The sequence below is a fragment of the Taudactylus pleione genome, unplaced genomic scaffold, assembly GCF_031769625.1.
Source record: "Taudactylus pleione unplaced genomic scaffold, aTauple2 ptg000154l, whole genome shotgun sequence".
In the NCBI taxonomy this organism is placed as follows: Eukaryota; Metazoa; Chordata; class Amphibia; order Anura; family Myobatrachidae; genus Taudactylus; species Taudactylus pleione.
Window position 1 is genome coordinate 39,330,747 of NW_028284556.1, and position 17,273 is coordinate 39,348,019.

Sequence of the window (17,273 nt, forward strand, 5' to 3'; positions counted from 1 at the left end):
GCAAAATGATCAAAGCTAGGAACCCCAAGGAACCCCCTTCACCAGCTGCCAATGACATTTGGCCAGTATGGGAAAGCGTTTGTGTTTGGTTGCCGATGAACGGGAGTCTAGAGGAAATATAAACATTCATGGCAGTCACAGTGTTAGTATGCAGGTGAAACTTTTTATTCCATCTTTCCTTTTCTTACCAAGACCAAGAAAGAAGCCAGAAGAATATAATAATTATTTGTTATATTTATTAAAGCGGGGAACAATGATATTGGTGCCTTAAATTAGTGCCTGCTAAACTGCTTTTGTTCTGAAACATGCATTTTTAAAGTGATAAAAGAGGTCCTAAGAAATGAATGAGTAAGCAATGGCAGTGCAGGCTGTTCTAATGATAGCCTGTGACTGGTGACCGCTGCTTTGTAAATGGGAACGGGATTATGTATGGGTATAGTTCTAAGACAGTCCCTAGCAAAAGTCATGCCATTCCTAATCAGATGTCTCTAGCAAACCTCTAAAGCCCTTGACATTTCAGCAAATAGGCAGATCTCATTGTCATTGTGATATTCTTTATGTTTAATAGAGATTTTGACATTCTGCCATATAAAAATGTAGATGTGTTTCTGCGGCAATATTAAGAATGCTAATTTATTGCAAATGATGGGGTTGTTTTAACTGCAAAGTAATCAAGGAAGAAATAAAATGTTCATTTTTTATCCTTTGATTACCAAAATAGAAATCATGACATTATTGTGTTTGTAGATACTAGTGCTTTCCAACATTTATTATTATTATTATTATTATTATTATTATTATTATTATTATTATTGTAGTTTATTGATAAGGTGCCAGATCATACTACAGACATGATAAACAGGATATAGAACAAGTTCAAGAGGCAATGTACAAAAACTAAATGACGTACTAAAGCAGTGCCAGAGAAAAGATCTGTGTCGCCCTGTACCTCCCCTGAACATGTGGCACGAGGCACCAGGAAGTAGAGCACTGCACTGCGGCTGTACAATATAGTGCAGCGTGCATGTGGGCGGCTCTGCAACAATGTTACTGGCTGTAGGGTACAAGGCTGAGGAGACGTCATGGTTGCTGCCCATTTGTCACCTGTCTCCTTGTAGACTGAGTGTATGTACCGGTTTACGCCTTGATTATTGCCTCCTATTCTGTGAAGTCACATGGGTCGGCCCAGGATGCGGGCCCTGGTATGGCATAGTATGAGCTGTATAGTGTCTCGGTTTTCAGTGGTTCCTAATGTTGTATATAATTGTTTAAACCACAAAATGGCTGCTTCTACTGTATGTAGACAACATATAAAGCCTAAAACAATACACCACTACGCATCACATTGAAATATATGTGGTATGAATTATAAATTACTTCATATTTCGACATAATCAGAGTGTAACTTTTTCTATTAATAATGTGCTTTAGGGGACAATTCATGTATTCTCTGTTTTGTAGAATTTAGAATCCGATGTGGTTTCAATTTTAATTGTACTATAGGAAAATAGGAAACTACTTAACCTACAAGTATGTGATTTTACATCCTAATATTTTCCACTGTTCATTAACCAAACAATCATAAAGTGCTCACCAATTGGCAGCTTGCTAACTAGTTTGCCGTACTCAGAAGAACAGCAATACATGTTCCGAGTGATGCTTACATTTTGGGGTAATACATGAAGCAAAAAAGAGCACATCAAAAGCCGTTTAGCAGGTGGTGTAATGTTATATGGCTGGTCCTCTGCATTGATTTAACAGATTACTATAGTACAATGTCATTTTTTTACGGGATAACTTTTTTTGCTGTGAATGATGTGCAAAAAAAAAGGGGAACTCCATTTATTTTGTGACCAAGATGACTAAACTGATATTACTATTGTATTTTATATATAAAGCCACCACAAAGTGTACACAGAACCATACAGGGTTACCATATAAAATATTAATAGGGCATTAGAGAGTCATGGACCTGTTTCCAAATACTCCAATCTCTAACCACTGTCTGTGACTTTATACAGATCAGCCCTAACTTGAGCCTGCGTGATTAGGGTCTGACACAGAGTCAATCAAAAAACAACTGCATGGTTATTATTAACCAAATAATAACCTTATATTACAGATATGTAGCATAGATCAGCTGAATCCACAGGCAAAATGGAACTGAAATGAATCACAGAGATCAATTTTATTAAGATGAGAAAGACACAATGCTTAAAGTAGATATAAAAACAATAAGAATGGCATACAAAGATAGGCAAATAATTTTCTTAGAAACAAAAGGAGAACAATTTATAGTACAGTCTCACTTACATGAATCTATATTCGGCGAGATGTAAGAAGATAGATCAATTCCCAATGTCAGATTGGCTCCCAAGTATTGTACAAAGTTTGAGTTCTACATGGTATTGTATTGCTACCTGTGCTGTCACGTAGCCCCCTTCAGCTGTATCACTGTGTACATGCTATTTAGGATTTATGGCCCTTTGTCCAGAGCATGCTGTCACCAGGGTATGAAGGGGTGACACTCCCCAGGGCAACCATTTTTTCTAATAAATGGAGGTACATAAATGTAGCCTATGGTAGCATACTGCTGATGATCTTTATGCAGTTGAGCGATTATTAGTGGTTTGTGCATGAGTCTGAGATGTACTGCACATGTATCAAGTTTTATTACTGTTATTGCTCGCAGTGAGGATTTATTCACAAAGTGATTAACAAACAGGGAGCCTGATTCAGACCCGGATGCTATGCTGCGCTCGCTCGCATTGAGCGATTTTCTGCAATCTGCGCATGCGTATGAGTCGCAATGTGCGTGCACGAACCAGTCCTTGCGATGGGAAAGTGCTCACCATAGCCCGCAGTCGGGCCGCTATTTTGAGTGACAGATAGTGCCGTTTGTGGGTGGTAACAGGGGAAGGTGCTTGTAAACGGGGGTGTGGATGTGCGAACGCAGGCTTGCCCAACCGTCAGAACGGCGTTTAATGGGTGTGCATAATTAGCAAAGTAGTGTCATTACACACGTGACTGGTTTGTATTTTTTTTGCTCGCAATGTTGTGGTGGGAAAAAACTACCACAAGCGCTGCAAGCAGTTCCGGTGGCTCCCGATGTTCCCGATTAATCCTACAACTGCCGGAGATGACGTGTGTTGCGAGTGGCAAAGGGGCGTCTTTATACAGGTGCGAGCGCATAGTGCGGCCGCTCGCTATTACTTAGTGGGCGGCTTTACATGACGCAGTGCGAGCACATGGTTTAAATAGCCGCCCCCTTTTAGCCAGCGAGCGGCCGCAAATAGCGTCCGGGTCTGAATCAGGCCCAGGGTCCGTTTGCAGGTGGCAACGGGGAGGTGGTGGCTCTAACATACACGTGTTGCAACCATTTTTGGAGCGTGTCTCTGTCTGTGACTGCAATCCCATACACAGTATAAAAGGTATCTTACAAAGACCAGATTTTAGTTGACTCCAAATAAACAATTCACAGCACAGTTTCTTGGCTCCTTTCTTGATCCACTGCAATGTACCAAACAAGCCACAGAGTACATTGGCTCCTCAGCTGCCAGTGAATTACAACACGTCTACAGAGGCAATTTGACAACAGCCGGAGCCATTATATGCTGTTGTAAGCAATGCTAAATGATACATTTTATTTATGTGATATTACAAATCTCTCATTACAGATGACTCCAGTGGGAAGAAGCCAGAGATCACAGACCCATCCATCTGCCACGCTCCGGGAGGGGAGTATTTTGTTGAAGGCGAGACATGGAATATTGATTCCTGTACTCAGTGTACCTGTCATAGTGGTAGGGTTCTATGCGAGACTGAAGTCTGCCCTCCCCTGCTTTGTCAGAACCCTACTCGTACTCAGGACTCCTGCTGTCCTCATTGCCAAGGTATGGCCAAGCATCATATTGCCTTACATATTGTGCTGCCACTGACAGTGAATACAGACAGAATGCATGTACAGGACATTACTTTCCATAGAGATACAGCTTCACATTGCTGTTTATTCCTATTCTGCTTAGTGTTTGTAGTGTAGTTTGGTTTATTTGACCAGAACCTAGTTAGAGTAGATGTCATAAAACAATGTTCTAATATTAAGTCACATCCTACTGACAAGTCTATTCCCAGACATAATCTAGTTATGAAAGCAGCAGAAGTTTCCAGGCACAAACAAACATTTCAGTGTTTCACCTTTCTTTCCCACTGCGTATGGTATATTAAGTCGACATTCAGTATATTGAAATTGCCTGGATGTTGACATTCCGAGTGACGACATGTACAGGCAGTCAGCATTCACAATGTCGACACTAGTATCATTTCTACATCAGAATGTCGGCATTGTGAATGTCGACAGTCAGCATGTTGCATACAATTTGCATTTAAGCATAACCTTAACCGCAGCATGACCCTGAAGTCGGGTGTCCACATTCTTGCAGGCGACATTCACAATATCGACAGTTTGTCAGTGTTGACATTGTGAATGTCTGCATGTTGAATGCCGACATTCTGTACATATCGACATCTTGAATGTCAATACTCTGAATATGGACGTTCTGCCTACATACCTTCCCACCAGCCATCACTCCTTTGATTTACAATATATATATTTGCAATGTGAAAGGTGTTTCTATATTTGTTTCTTGTGCACGCATACAACCTATCATGTGGGTGCCCTTGAATAATTACCACTTTGCATACCAACCAATCAAAAACCTTAGTTCTTCTTTGTCAAACTAGTTTTATGGGCAGATGATATATATTACATTGTATTGTTCTGTACTGTTATTGCTGTGTTGGACAAAGTTTTTCAATAATTTCAAGAGTCTCTCTGACCTACACATGCATCAGAAACACTTTAGAATAGCTGCCTTGATTTTAGTGAATTGCTGGTGGTATAGTAAAATGGAATATGTATAATTTCTCTTAACGGAACTTATACAATCAGAAGAGGAAGTGCTTACGTGACTTAATGATGTATGAATACAGTTGCAGCAACATAATTAACATCCTTTTCGAGAATGGAGCAACAAAATAATGGTGGAGAAGATTTTGCATAAGTAATGTAGGTGTTTTTTGCCGAATGTTTGAATTGTGGAAACATAAGTAACTATAGAAAAGTATATATGAAATATATTCAGTAGCTTTTTGAAACCGTTTTGATTTTTGTTTCCGCAAATTTACTTTGTAAAATATTAGGAATAATAACAAATCTAGTTATAATTATAAATGAACAGTCATTGGCAGTCTTCAAAGTTGAGCACTGCATTATATTGTAAGTGTGGGGGAACAGGCAGCAGCAGAGTTGCTGTAAGATGATAATATTACAGGTACAGAATTCACTGGTGACAAAGTGCTTATAGATTTATGGTGGATGTGCCTGTTCCACTTCAGCGTAGACCAGGAACATAATTAAAAAATAATTATCTATTTTCCCACTATAGACTCATGGCATAAATGTCATTTGAGTAAAGTGAAACTAGTCAGTATAATTTGATTTATTGCATGGTTTATATATTGCTGGTTTATTTTATATATGTACTATTCTGCACAGATAATATACTGTATTATTGTATTTGTTAATATTATCGCAAGCTACAGATGTGTCCTCATACACCAAGCCTCAATACACCATACGACGTGAGACGCCCGGTGAGTCTGAGCCGTGCTGTAGCGTCGCACTTTTTCATTCAATTTTGTGTCTTGTTTGCTTCGCAGCAAAACTTCACTGAAAGTGTACTAGAGACGCTGGGCTGCGACTTTAACCGCACAGGAAATAGTTTTAAACATGTACAAAGTCACAGATGATGTACCGGAACTTGGCGTGGAATAAAGCCACGGCCGCTGCATCGCATCACTTCATACACAGACTCAGGTTCATTCGGAAACAGATGTACAATTGTATCACATCAAATTGATGAGTGCAGTCTAGTACTTTTTGTCACTTTCAGTTGTTTTATTTGTGTAAATAGGATGCACATTCTAAGCGAATAATGCGCCCAGAGTAGCTGAGTCGCACAGGATCTGGTGCATCGAGAGGGGCTGTTTGGCGCGACTGCGACCATAGTGCATGAGGACACATCCTGAAATACCAGATAACATTTTATTTCTCCATGGAATGTATTTTTATAGGATTTGTCCATGAATCAGATAAAAGTAACTCTGTTTACAATATATATAATAGCCTTATAAACATATGCATGTGGCAGGCTTTTATTTTTGTATATTTTTTTTTTTTTTAAGCTATAGGAGGGCATTCAATTGCAGGCGAAAGGTGCGAATTCCGTTGCCACAGCGTTTAAACGCCGGCAACGTCAGCCCGTCTCTCACTCTTCGGCCGGCCGAATGCCCGATTCGCTGAAGTGCTTGCTACCGTATGGGGTAGCGAACACTTTTGAGCAAGATCCCGCTGCCGTAAAGCTATTCGGCCGGGCGAATGTATTCGCTCCTAGTTGAATTCCCTCCTTAGTGTTCTAAGCAATAGTCACAAAATGCAGGGGAATGACCGTACCAGTATCACGCGTTTTACCTCACAAACCATAGTGGAGTACAGGAAAATGTATAATGTCATCTTACCGTTATTCTGTTGGATGTGTGCAACTGATTTTTGTGACTGCACAGTTCCAAACAGTGAAATGCCCAGTGTATTGTTTAGTATTAGGAGTTGTATTTTCAGCCATGAGTGTGTTAATACATCTAGAACCCTAGGCATATGATGCAGAGCTGTACACAAATCAGCTGTAATTAATCCAGCATGCACAAAACGACATGTGTACATTTGCTACTGTGTGTAGTTGTACGACATCTTTGCTGTGACCCAATCCCTATCCGCGCACTAATTCAAATAGCCGTCATCATTAGCAGGAAATACTTGCACCAGCCTATACTTAATGCAAATGACACGCATGGAGAAAGGCACATCCCACAGTTCCTTTGCTACACCATATCATAGCTTTGCCTATATGAGAACACCTTATTATAGCCCAGCTACCACTCTAATGGAGATGTCATTTAAATGTGTCTGAAACTGCATGGCCTGTACTCTCAGTTATAGAGGGTGCTCAAAATGCAAGGAAGAGGGGAACGTTCGACTCCATATCAGGCTCAAAGAATGTTGGGTTATGTAAACAACCTCATTTGTGAGAATGGTCCCATAATAGTTATTCGTCCTCATTTGTCCAGTGCTGACAATTAGCTATAGGAGGAAGAGTGAAAGTTCTGCCTAGAAATAGAATGCATTGCACAGTTAGTACTTACAGAGATAGCATCTCTAAGGGACCATTACTATGAAGCTTGTGAAGCCTGACTACAGGGAATTACTGGTAGCAGAAACATCAGTTTAAGCTTATCTGGACTACTGTGACCCCAACACTGTCGTGCACAAATCAGGAAAACAATTTAGGATTCATTAAAAAGTCTGGTGACAAGGGGGCCAAGCTCCAGTTTTCAAAATAAACCACTTTCAGTGTAATGTTCTAATAAATACTCCAGTGTATTAAGCATGCTAAAATGTTATGTAGGCCTATAGGATAACCTTGATTTAGAATAAATGACATAATACCGAGTTAAAAACATGCTTTTTTAAGGTGTAATGGATAGGGTCTGAGCACCTTTTTGTATCACTTTTAACGCCTCTTTCCTTTCTGTACCTTGTTTTAAAGTGGGCATTAATAGAATAATGTAGTTACTCAGACAATCAGAATGTGCGCAGTCAGGGGTGCATTAACGCCGGCTGACCATGTGGAGTACATCCCCTCCCCCCTACCCTTCCGTGGTCGGCTCCATCTTCCCAGTGGTATTCCGGAAGATGGTGAATGTGCAGCAGCAAGCAAAGGCTCTGGTACAGTGCAGAGTCCTTGCTTTCACCATGTAACGAGAGCTTTCTGAAGATAACACTGGAAAGATGGCGTTGCCTGCACCTTCTAAAGGAAGGGGACACACTTGCTGGCAATGCAGGACCAAAGAGTTGAGATACTCTGGGAGGAGTGAGTGAGGGCCCTCTTAAACCAAGGGGCCCATGTGCACCACACATTATAAATATACATCCAGGGCCGGATTAAGGCTTGTGGGGGCCCTGGGGCAACTAAGTTGTGGGGGCCCCCACCAAGCCACATGGAACCCCCCCCCTCCCCACCACACGTTAAACATGCACACACATATATATATACAATATATATGTAGCAAACATATATATAACATACACACTAACACACATATACAGTATACACACACATAAACACATACATGCACAGTATACACACGCTAAGACATATATACACATTAACACATACATACAGTACACACTAACACATACACAGTATACACACTCTAACACATACTGTATATACAATAACACATACACATATATAAACAATAAAAATGTACACATACAGTACACTTACATTATATGCAGCTGCTGCTCACTGCATTAGGCCCTGCCCCCTCGTGCTGTAATGCCACGATTCGCGGGTCATGTGGGGGCAGGGCTTGTGTTGGCTCCGCCCCCATTTCAGCCACCGTAGAAGGGGGAATTGGGCCGTCAGGGGAGATTTCTATGTACTCTGAAACCCCCCCTGCGTGCTCTAGTTGTGGGGGCCCCTCTCTGTGTGGGAGCCGCGGGACAACCGCCCCAGTCGCCCCCCCCCCCTTAATCCGGCCTTGTATACATGTATGTATGTGTGCAGCAAAATAATGTATTTCAAAGGATGAGTGTGCTGAGCTATAGGAGGCAGGCCACCTGTGTGATTATGGTAGTGAGTGCGGAACTGCATGTGTTGGAGGCAGTGGCATGATGTGAGGAGGGGCATGGAGGCAAATAAGAAATATGTAGTGTAATTAGCAAGGCTCCGCCAGCAGCAGCCAGTTGTGATTGATGTGGGGATTGATGGTGTCAAATGCTGCTTTATATTATTACAAATGATATTTATTAACCATTATTTAAATAGCGCACGCATATTATGCATTCCTTTACAGAGAATATTTCACTAATTCACATTAATCCCTTACCCAGTGGAGTTTACAATCTATATTCCCTATCCTATGGACACACAAACTAAGGTTCACTTTTGTCAACCTATTCCTATGTTTTTTTACTGTGGGGGGAAACCGGGGTGCCCGGGGGAAACACATACAAGCGCTAGACACTTAGGGGTATATTTACTAAAGTGAGAGTTTTAGAAGTGGAGATGTTGCCCATAGCAACCAGATTCTACTTAACATTTATCTAGCACCTTCTAGAAGATAATAGCTAGAATCTGATTGGTTGCTATGGGCAACATCTCCACTTTTAAGAACTCTCACTTGAGTAAATATACCCTTTAGGGTCCTGTTTGGGATCAAACTTTTGAACGTAGTGCTTCCAGACAGCAAAGCTAACTATTGTGCCACCGTGCTGCCCCCAGCTTGTTTGTTACAAGCAGACTGGGAGCCGTACTGTACATTTTTATAAGTGAAGATTTTTCCACTATGTAACAAACCCAGGTTTACAAGCTGGCATTTTTATTGTAAAGTTAATTTCTGAAAGTTGCATTGTACCAGAATATATACAGATATGACACAAAGGACTAGTATTGGTATTCCCAGTTGTGGGCTCCAAGATTTATTGTTTTCTATAGAGAAGCGCCAACTTTGTTTCAGCTGTACTGATATATTTTCCCTGGGGTCAATAAATCACTGAACTCACCTTGACAGATGTCCTGAGCTGGAGAGTGGCATTGCATACCTGGAGTTCATTTTCTGATTTGGCTGGAGCCTGTAGTATTCCATGCCTGGTATTTTTAGAGGTCATCGTAATGGAATTATTTATTCCAACTAACATGACTGAAAGGAATCAACATGTGCAATGAATGCAGGTGCTTTGCATTTTTGCTTCTTCCCTTTGGAGATTAGAAGAAAGGGATAAAATACCTTGAACATCTTACCATTGATTCATGTTTGGCTTGCATTTACTTTTTCACCATCTTCATTAAAACACACTAGAAAATCATTTACAGCAGAGAATGTATCACTAATTGTATAAATAAAATGAGATGGCCTCTTATGCGAATTAGAGATGGAAATTAAATGCAAGCGATGTTTTAGATAGTGAGCTGACTTAGATGCTAAACTCTCATTACATTACAGCTCTTTATTGAATCAATTATAAGAACTGGATTGCAAGCTCTACCAACCAGCCTCTCCTTCGCACAGTTTTTGTTTCAGTGTCCTATAAATTAATTACAATAAAGTACTGAGTGACACTGAATAATTTGAATAATCTATCCTAGATAAAAGTCTGGTTGGGAGATATACTGTAGGACTTGAGACCCCCATACAACTGCGATGAATTGGGGCAATTCCCCGATTACCAGACGCCGGGTTCGGGGCATTGGTGAAATCCAATATGTTGGATTTCTCTGATTTGCCGATCCCGACCAAAATATGATCATGATCAGGGATTTTTAACATGAAGAATTTTACTGATTACAAGATGGATTGGCAATTATCGATGGCCACTATTCGGCATTTCCGATTGGCGGATCGGCGGTTCCAGTGCGATCAGTACACATCCAGCAAATTTTGGGGCTCTTTTGCAGAGCCGTAACAGGGCCCACTGAGCGTGCAATGTCATGATGTTGCATCCATGACGTCATAATGTCGAGCATTGGGGGCATGACCGGCTGCTCTGGTAAGTGCAACGTTGACCAGGCGTTCTCAGGACGTCCGATCAGCTGCATATACTGTGCAGGGTGCCCGTCTTAAACATCCCCAAGATGCTCCAGGCACCCTTCTAGCCAGGAGAAAGGGCCAGGGTGAGTAATGGTGCCGCCCACAGAGCCTCTGCACTCTGTGCGATGTCACGGATTGCCCATAGCTTGTTATGGCTCTACTCTTTCGTGTTGCTGATCATGTATGCCTGTATCATACTAGCTAGGAGAGTTTCTTACCTTGCTGTAACCCAAGGTTAAGATTTGAAATAAAAAAGGATTTTTTTCTATTATTTTTGCATCAATAAGAAAGATAAAAATATGACACACAGCCCAATGTCAATTACAATAAATGGGCCAGCAGGTGCAGATACAGTGTGTCCTTCAAACTTGCAGAGATAGCACTGTTCATAACCCTGTGTTCATCTGTACATCACCTAGGAAACTGCAAGCCAATCATTTCCAGGTATAAATGCCTGAAGTCTCAGCATTATTATTACGGCAGTTGTTACTTAAAATATAAATATTTTGGTACTGTCATTTGTGACAAAGTTTATCACAATAATTTAGCCTGATTTCATTAAACCTTTCCATAAGAAGAATATGTACAGTGACTTTAGCCATTAATATATGTATACATGTGATTACGAGTCTGCCTTGTTGAGCAGCCCAGGGCTTTGTGATGTTGCCAAATATATTTACAAGCTGACTCATGTTCAGGACAGAGGAGTTAAGATGACTTAATTAATGAATGTATAAAACAATTGAATTCATAAGTGATATAGTTATTTGCAGAGTAAATAAACATCTTAGACTGCTGCAGGGCCATTTTAGGAAGAACCAAGAAGGCATTTGCCCAGGGCCCGCAGCTTTCAATGGACAGTTCTTCTGTATAGAATGAGATGTTCTTTTTGACATAGATTTATTCTAGCCAATGTGAGTAATGTTGTCTCTAGTATGTGCTGATCCCTGGACCCTTCTTTATAAACACAGTGCTGGGAGTGTGACTGGTCACTAATATTTTTCTGAAGACTTAATTTGCATTTACAAGATTATCAAGGAGAGACAAAGGGCCTTATTTAGAGGTGGACGCAGTGAGCCATAGGCTGTGCAAGGGGTCGATGGTGCCTCGATTGTGAAGTGTTCTTAACCACTGTGGATTTGCACTGTGCTAGGATAGTGGAAGTGGGTCTACTCAGTCAGTCGCACGCTATTGCAGATGGTGAATGCCTAAACCGGCATTTTTTTGCATAATTTCTCAGTTACGAATCCGTAAAAGAATTCATAGCTGCGCTTGAATAGCGTTCACCTCTGAATTAGGGCCGAAGTGTTCCCTACATGCTATTATCTAATCATCCCTGTCGTGCTTTATCTATTTATTATAAGACACAGTTTGCCACATTTCTTTAGTTTTATTATTAAAGCAATAAAATTCATTATTTTGCATGAGGTTCTAAAACTAGAATATCGTCAACATTTTCCTAGATATGTGTCTGGCAGCAGCGCAAATTGTAAATATATGGAGAAAGTTTGCAAACAGTGATTATTGTATAACTATTGAAATGAGTTCTGCAGCATGGCTTAATAAGGTGAAAATGAACTTTACAGTTTACACAGGGTCTTTTTGAAATCCATCAACTCCCTATACTCCGATGATCCTCTACTCCCTCTTCCGGAATTTATCTTGACCAAGCATTATTCTCCTGTTCTTTTATTTTAACGGGCGTATTCAATTGCCGGTGAAAAGTCCCGGACTTTTTGCCTAGTGCACTTTCCGTCTACATCGCTGGTTTTGGGTCCGTAAAAGTATCGCGCGCCGCTTTTCTCCCTATTCAATTCCAAGGGACGAGAAAACGGGACCCGGTGAAACTTAAACAGGCGAAAAGTGCTGTCAGTTTTGGGGAAATCAGCCTGACACCCCCCAAAAGATGCACTGACATGGGGGATCAGTATATAGTCCTGCTGAATGTATTTGGGGTACTTAAATGGTCTCAATGGGTGCTAATTTGCGTATTTGCATAATGGGTGAAGAATAGCATTTAGCAATATTTTTTCATCAAAATAACTACTCCCAGCAAATTTGGGGTACCTGAAAATGGGGGGCTAGCATATTTAAAAGTTGCTAAAGTGAAGTTTAAAAAATCATGTAACATCCACCTGCCGCAAACACCTGCAAAGTAAAAAAAATCTGGGGCATACTTGGGGACCCCCCTGGAGACTATTTCGCTAGTTTTTATGTTTGTCCCCCAACTTTGCACTTTTTCGCCCTCAAAACGAAAGTACTTTTTTGGGGTGTTCTAAAGGTTTTTTTAAACTTTTTTTGACTCAGTTTACCATCGGGGGACTGTCCTAACACTGCACGGGGGTTCCTGCAACTTTGCACCCCAAAACCCCAAATGTGCATTTTTTCCGCATTCAGAGGCAAATTTTTTTTTGCCTATCTGATGCATTGACTTTCCGCTTAGGCAAAAAGTCATTGCAATTGAATTAGGCGGAAAGTTTCCGACAGGCGAAATGACGTCGTAGGCAAAAACTTTTCGCCGAGAGCGGCTTTTCGCCTGCAGTTGAATACGGCCCTAAGTATTAAACACACAATGTCATGTTTTGGTGTTGAGGTTACAAAAATGATGTAAGCGTTCCAATACACTTTCTGTAAAGCATGTGCCGTTGAGAGGTGCTCAACATGTGTTAAAATACATTGAAGGTCTTTGGGAATGCTTACTTGCAGCCTGTCATACTGTACAGCTATGGCCACTATTCATATGGTATTACTAATCAATGCAGTTACTTGTGATATTGAATTGTATGACTCTTCTACACGGCTACAAAGATTATATTGCATGTTGTGCAAAAGGTCATACCAAACTGGGATCATATGTCCAGAAAGGCTTAGCAAGGTGGTAATGTACTATAGGAGTAGTTCTAGATTTACAAATTACACTTATATTCTCTGGGTGACTAGAATCAACTATCTCTTGCAAGGTATTACAATTTTAAATTAGGCACGCAATGGCTCTATTTATCATCATTAAAGCAGGTGTATGGTAATGTGGGAAAGTGTAGTGAAATTTTCAATATTGGACGAGCAAACGTGCATGATGAAGATCTACCGGAACACCCATCACTTGTCATAGTTTTGGGTGGGAGGTTTTCGATTATCCACCCTATAGTCCAGACCTAGCTCTAAGAGATTTTCACCTTTTCACTAAGCTCAGAGTTCCTGGATGGAAAACATTTTGGAAGTGATGAGTTGAAGCTTGTAGTCAGCAACTGGTTCAGTGGACTAGCGGCAGCCGAATACAACAAGGGGATTCTAAAGCTCGTGGACAGATATGATAAAATGAAGAAGGCGATTATGTGTAGAAAGTTCTGTGATTAAAAATAAAATTTTCTTGCAATATATATGAAACATATATACCTGACACTGATTAAAAGTACATATATTTGGTGTCTAGATCTAAAGAAATATATAAAATTTGTAAATTTTGGGGACTGTTCAGATTTTGTTAATAATCATGATACGTTTTATGGGTATTTATATATGTATACAGTAAGGTGCATAAATATTGGGACATTGACAGAAATTTAATATTTTGGCCTCAATTCACCACCACAATGGCTTTGAAATGAAACAAACAAGATGTGCTTTAACTGCAGACTTTCAGATTTAATTTGAGGGTAATTACATCCAAATCAGGTGAACGGTGTAGGAATTACAACGGTTTCTATATGTGCCTCCCACTTTTTAAGGGGCCAAAAGTAATGGGACTATCAACTCAAAAGCTATTTCATGGACAGGTGTGGGCTATTCCCTCGTTATTTCATTATCAATTAAGCAGGCAAGAGGTCTGGAGTTGATTCTAGGTGTGACATTTGCATTTGGAATCAGTTGCTGTCGACTCTCAATATGAGATCCAAAGAGCTGTCACTATCAGTGAAGCAAGCCATCATTAGGCTGAAAAATCAAAACAAACCCATCAGAGAGATAGCAAAAACATTAGGTGTGGCCAAATCAACTGTTTGGAACATTCTTAAAAAGAAAGAACGCACCGGAGAGCTCAGCAACACCAAAAGACCGAGAAGACCACGGAAAACAACTGTGGTGGATGACAGAAGAATTATTTCCCTGGTGAAGAAAAACCCCTTCACAACAGTTGGCCAAATCAAGAACACTCTCCAGGAGGTAGGTGTATATGTGTCAAAGTCAACAATCAAGAGAAGACTTCACAAGAGTGAATATAGAGGGTTCACCACAAGATGTAAACCATTGGTGAGCCACAAAAACAGGAAGACCCGATTAGAGTTTGCCAAACAACATCTAAAAAAGCCATTACAGTTCTGGAACAACATCCTATGGACAGATGAGACAAAGATCAACTTGTACCAGAGTGATGGGAAGAGAAGAGTATGGAGACGGAAAGGAACTGCTCATGATCCAAAACATACCACCTCATCAGTGAAGCATGGTGGTGGTAGTGTCATGGCGTGGGCATGTATGGCTGCCAATGGAACTGGTTCCCTTGTATTTATTGATGATGTGACTGATGACAAAAGCAGCAGAATGAATTCTGAAGTGTTACGGGCAATATTATATGCTCATATTCAGTCAAATGCTTCAGAACTCATTGGATGGCGCTTCACAGTGCAGATGGACAATGACCCGAAGCATACTGCAAAAGCAACCAAAGAGTTTTTTTAAGGCTAAAAAGTGGAATGTTATGCAATGGCCAAGTCAATCCCCTGACCTGAATCCGATTGAGCATGCATTTCACTTGATAAAGACAAAACTGAAGGGAAAATGCCCAAAGAACAAGCAGGAACTGAAGACATTTGCAGTAGAGGCCTGGCAGAGCATCACCAGGGATGAAACAGAGTCTGGTGATGTCTATGCGTTCCAGACTTCAGGCTGTAATTGCCTGCAAAGGATTTGCAGCAAAGTATTAAAAAGTGAAAGTTAGATTTAGGATTGTTTAGTTTGTCCCATTACTTTTGGCCCCTTAAAAAGTGGGAGGCATATATAGAAACCGTTGTAATTCCTACACCGTTGACCTGTTTTGGATGTAATTAACCTCAAATTAAATCTGAAAGTCTGCAGTTAAAGCACATCTTGTTTGTTTCGTTTCAAAGCCATTGTGGTGGTGAATAGAGGCCAAAATAAGAAAATTCTGTCAATGTCCCAATATTTATGCACCTGACTGTATATATATGTGTGTGTGTGTGTGTGTGTTGTTGTTTCCACTTAATAAATGATGAGAAATTGAAAGCCACCTTTTTCTATAGCTTGACATAAGTAACCTTTAGATTTCAGGAGTTTATATAAAATTTGCTAGAGTAGAGTATAAAATGTAAAAAAAATACCCCAGTGTAACAGAGACAGCAAAATGATCTAATTTCACATGTGACCTATAGAAATACATATATATGGAAAGCAGATTGAAATAGCCACTTCCCCAACAAACCCTTCCTGATACAATCAATCCTGTGTTTTGGAGAATGATGTAATGATATGTATACTTTTTGTTCTTCAAAAGCTCTGCTGATAAACATCAGGGAAGCTTTGATACATGTTAATGAAAGTGTCAAGACTGCATTGTAAACACAAGTGTAAAAGTAAAGGGGAAAATGTCACATTTAAGCAGTGTTAATCGTGCTTTGTTTTGCAATGCCTGTATGTGTAAGCCTTGAGGACAAGAGTTTATCCTATCTATAAAGGCACAAACAGCTTGCTGTTACTTTACTCTTAATGATACAGTAGAGGTAATTTTTTAATTAAAGATGGCTCTTTAGTACAAGCTCATAAATTATCCTATATATTTAACACCATACATGTCCTTGAATATCTTATACTTGCCTACTCTTCCGGATAGGCTGGGAGACTCATGAATCTCTATTAGCTCTCCTGGTCACCCATAAAAGTGAGGGAGTGTCCCAGAGGTCTCTTTTGCCACCCACTTCCGAGAGAAGTGGGCAGTCTGGGTGGCTTGATGACGTGATCCCTCTCCCCCATTTTACAATGCAGGTAATTGTGGGGTGGCATGGTGGAGGCGGGGCCACGATGATGTGAGCAAGGCATCACACCCCCTCCATTGCTCGCCTGCACCACCAACTTGGGGGTAGATGAAAAGTTGGCAGCTATAGGATAACTATAGTTAGGAGTAGCTGGAGACAGGGCAATGAGTTTTGAACACTTTACACAACTTCTCATTTGGGCGGCTTCGGCTCCTCCTACAAATGGGCCTGTTTATCATTGAGTTTTATAATACGCAACGAGTGATACAACTCGTTGAGTATGATAAATGGTGCTCAAGCCAATCAGCTCCCAACTGTCATTTTTCAAACAGATGACAGTTAGGAGCTGATTGGCTGGAGCACCAATATCATACGCAATGAGTTTTATCACTATTTGCATTTGATAAAACTTGTTGATATATGGGCCCCTAAGTGTGGGGGTAGAGCGTCATCATCTATTCCTGGGAGTGTGGTGATGGCTTGTGACATTATAACTAAGTGCCGCACTCCCAGGTCATAACAAATTTGCACCTTTGTTTTCCCACAAATTGTTGCTTTGCAGCTTGCTCTATTGGGGGA

General features: G+C 40.6%; 1 protein-coding gene across 2 annotated transcripts in view; it reads left to right on the plus strand.

Moving 5' to 3' along the window:
- Nucleotides 1-17,273, plus strand: part of CRIM1 (cysteine rich transmembrane BMP regulator 1) — an 836,765-nt gene that overhangs the window by 734,952 nt on the left and 84,540 nt on the right. For both annotated transcript variants that reach the window (XM_088474447.1, XM_088474446.1), the window contains exon 12: nucleotides 3,678-3,893. In XM_088474447.1, coding sequence (XP_088330573.1) covers nucleotides 3,678-3,893 — 216 coding nt within the window. The remainder of the gene's footprint in view (nucleotides 1-3,677; nucleotides 3,894-17,273) is intronic.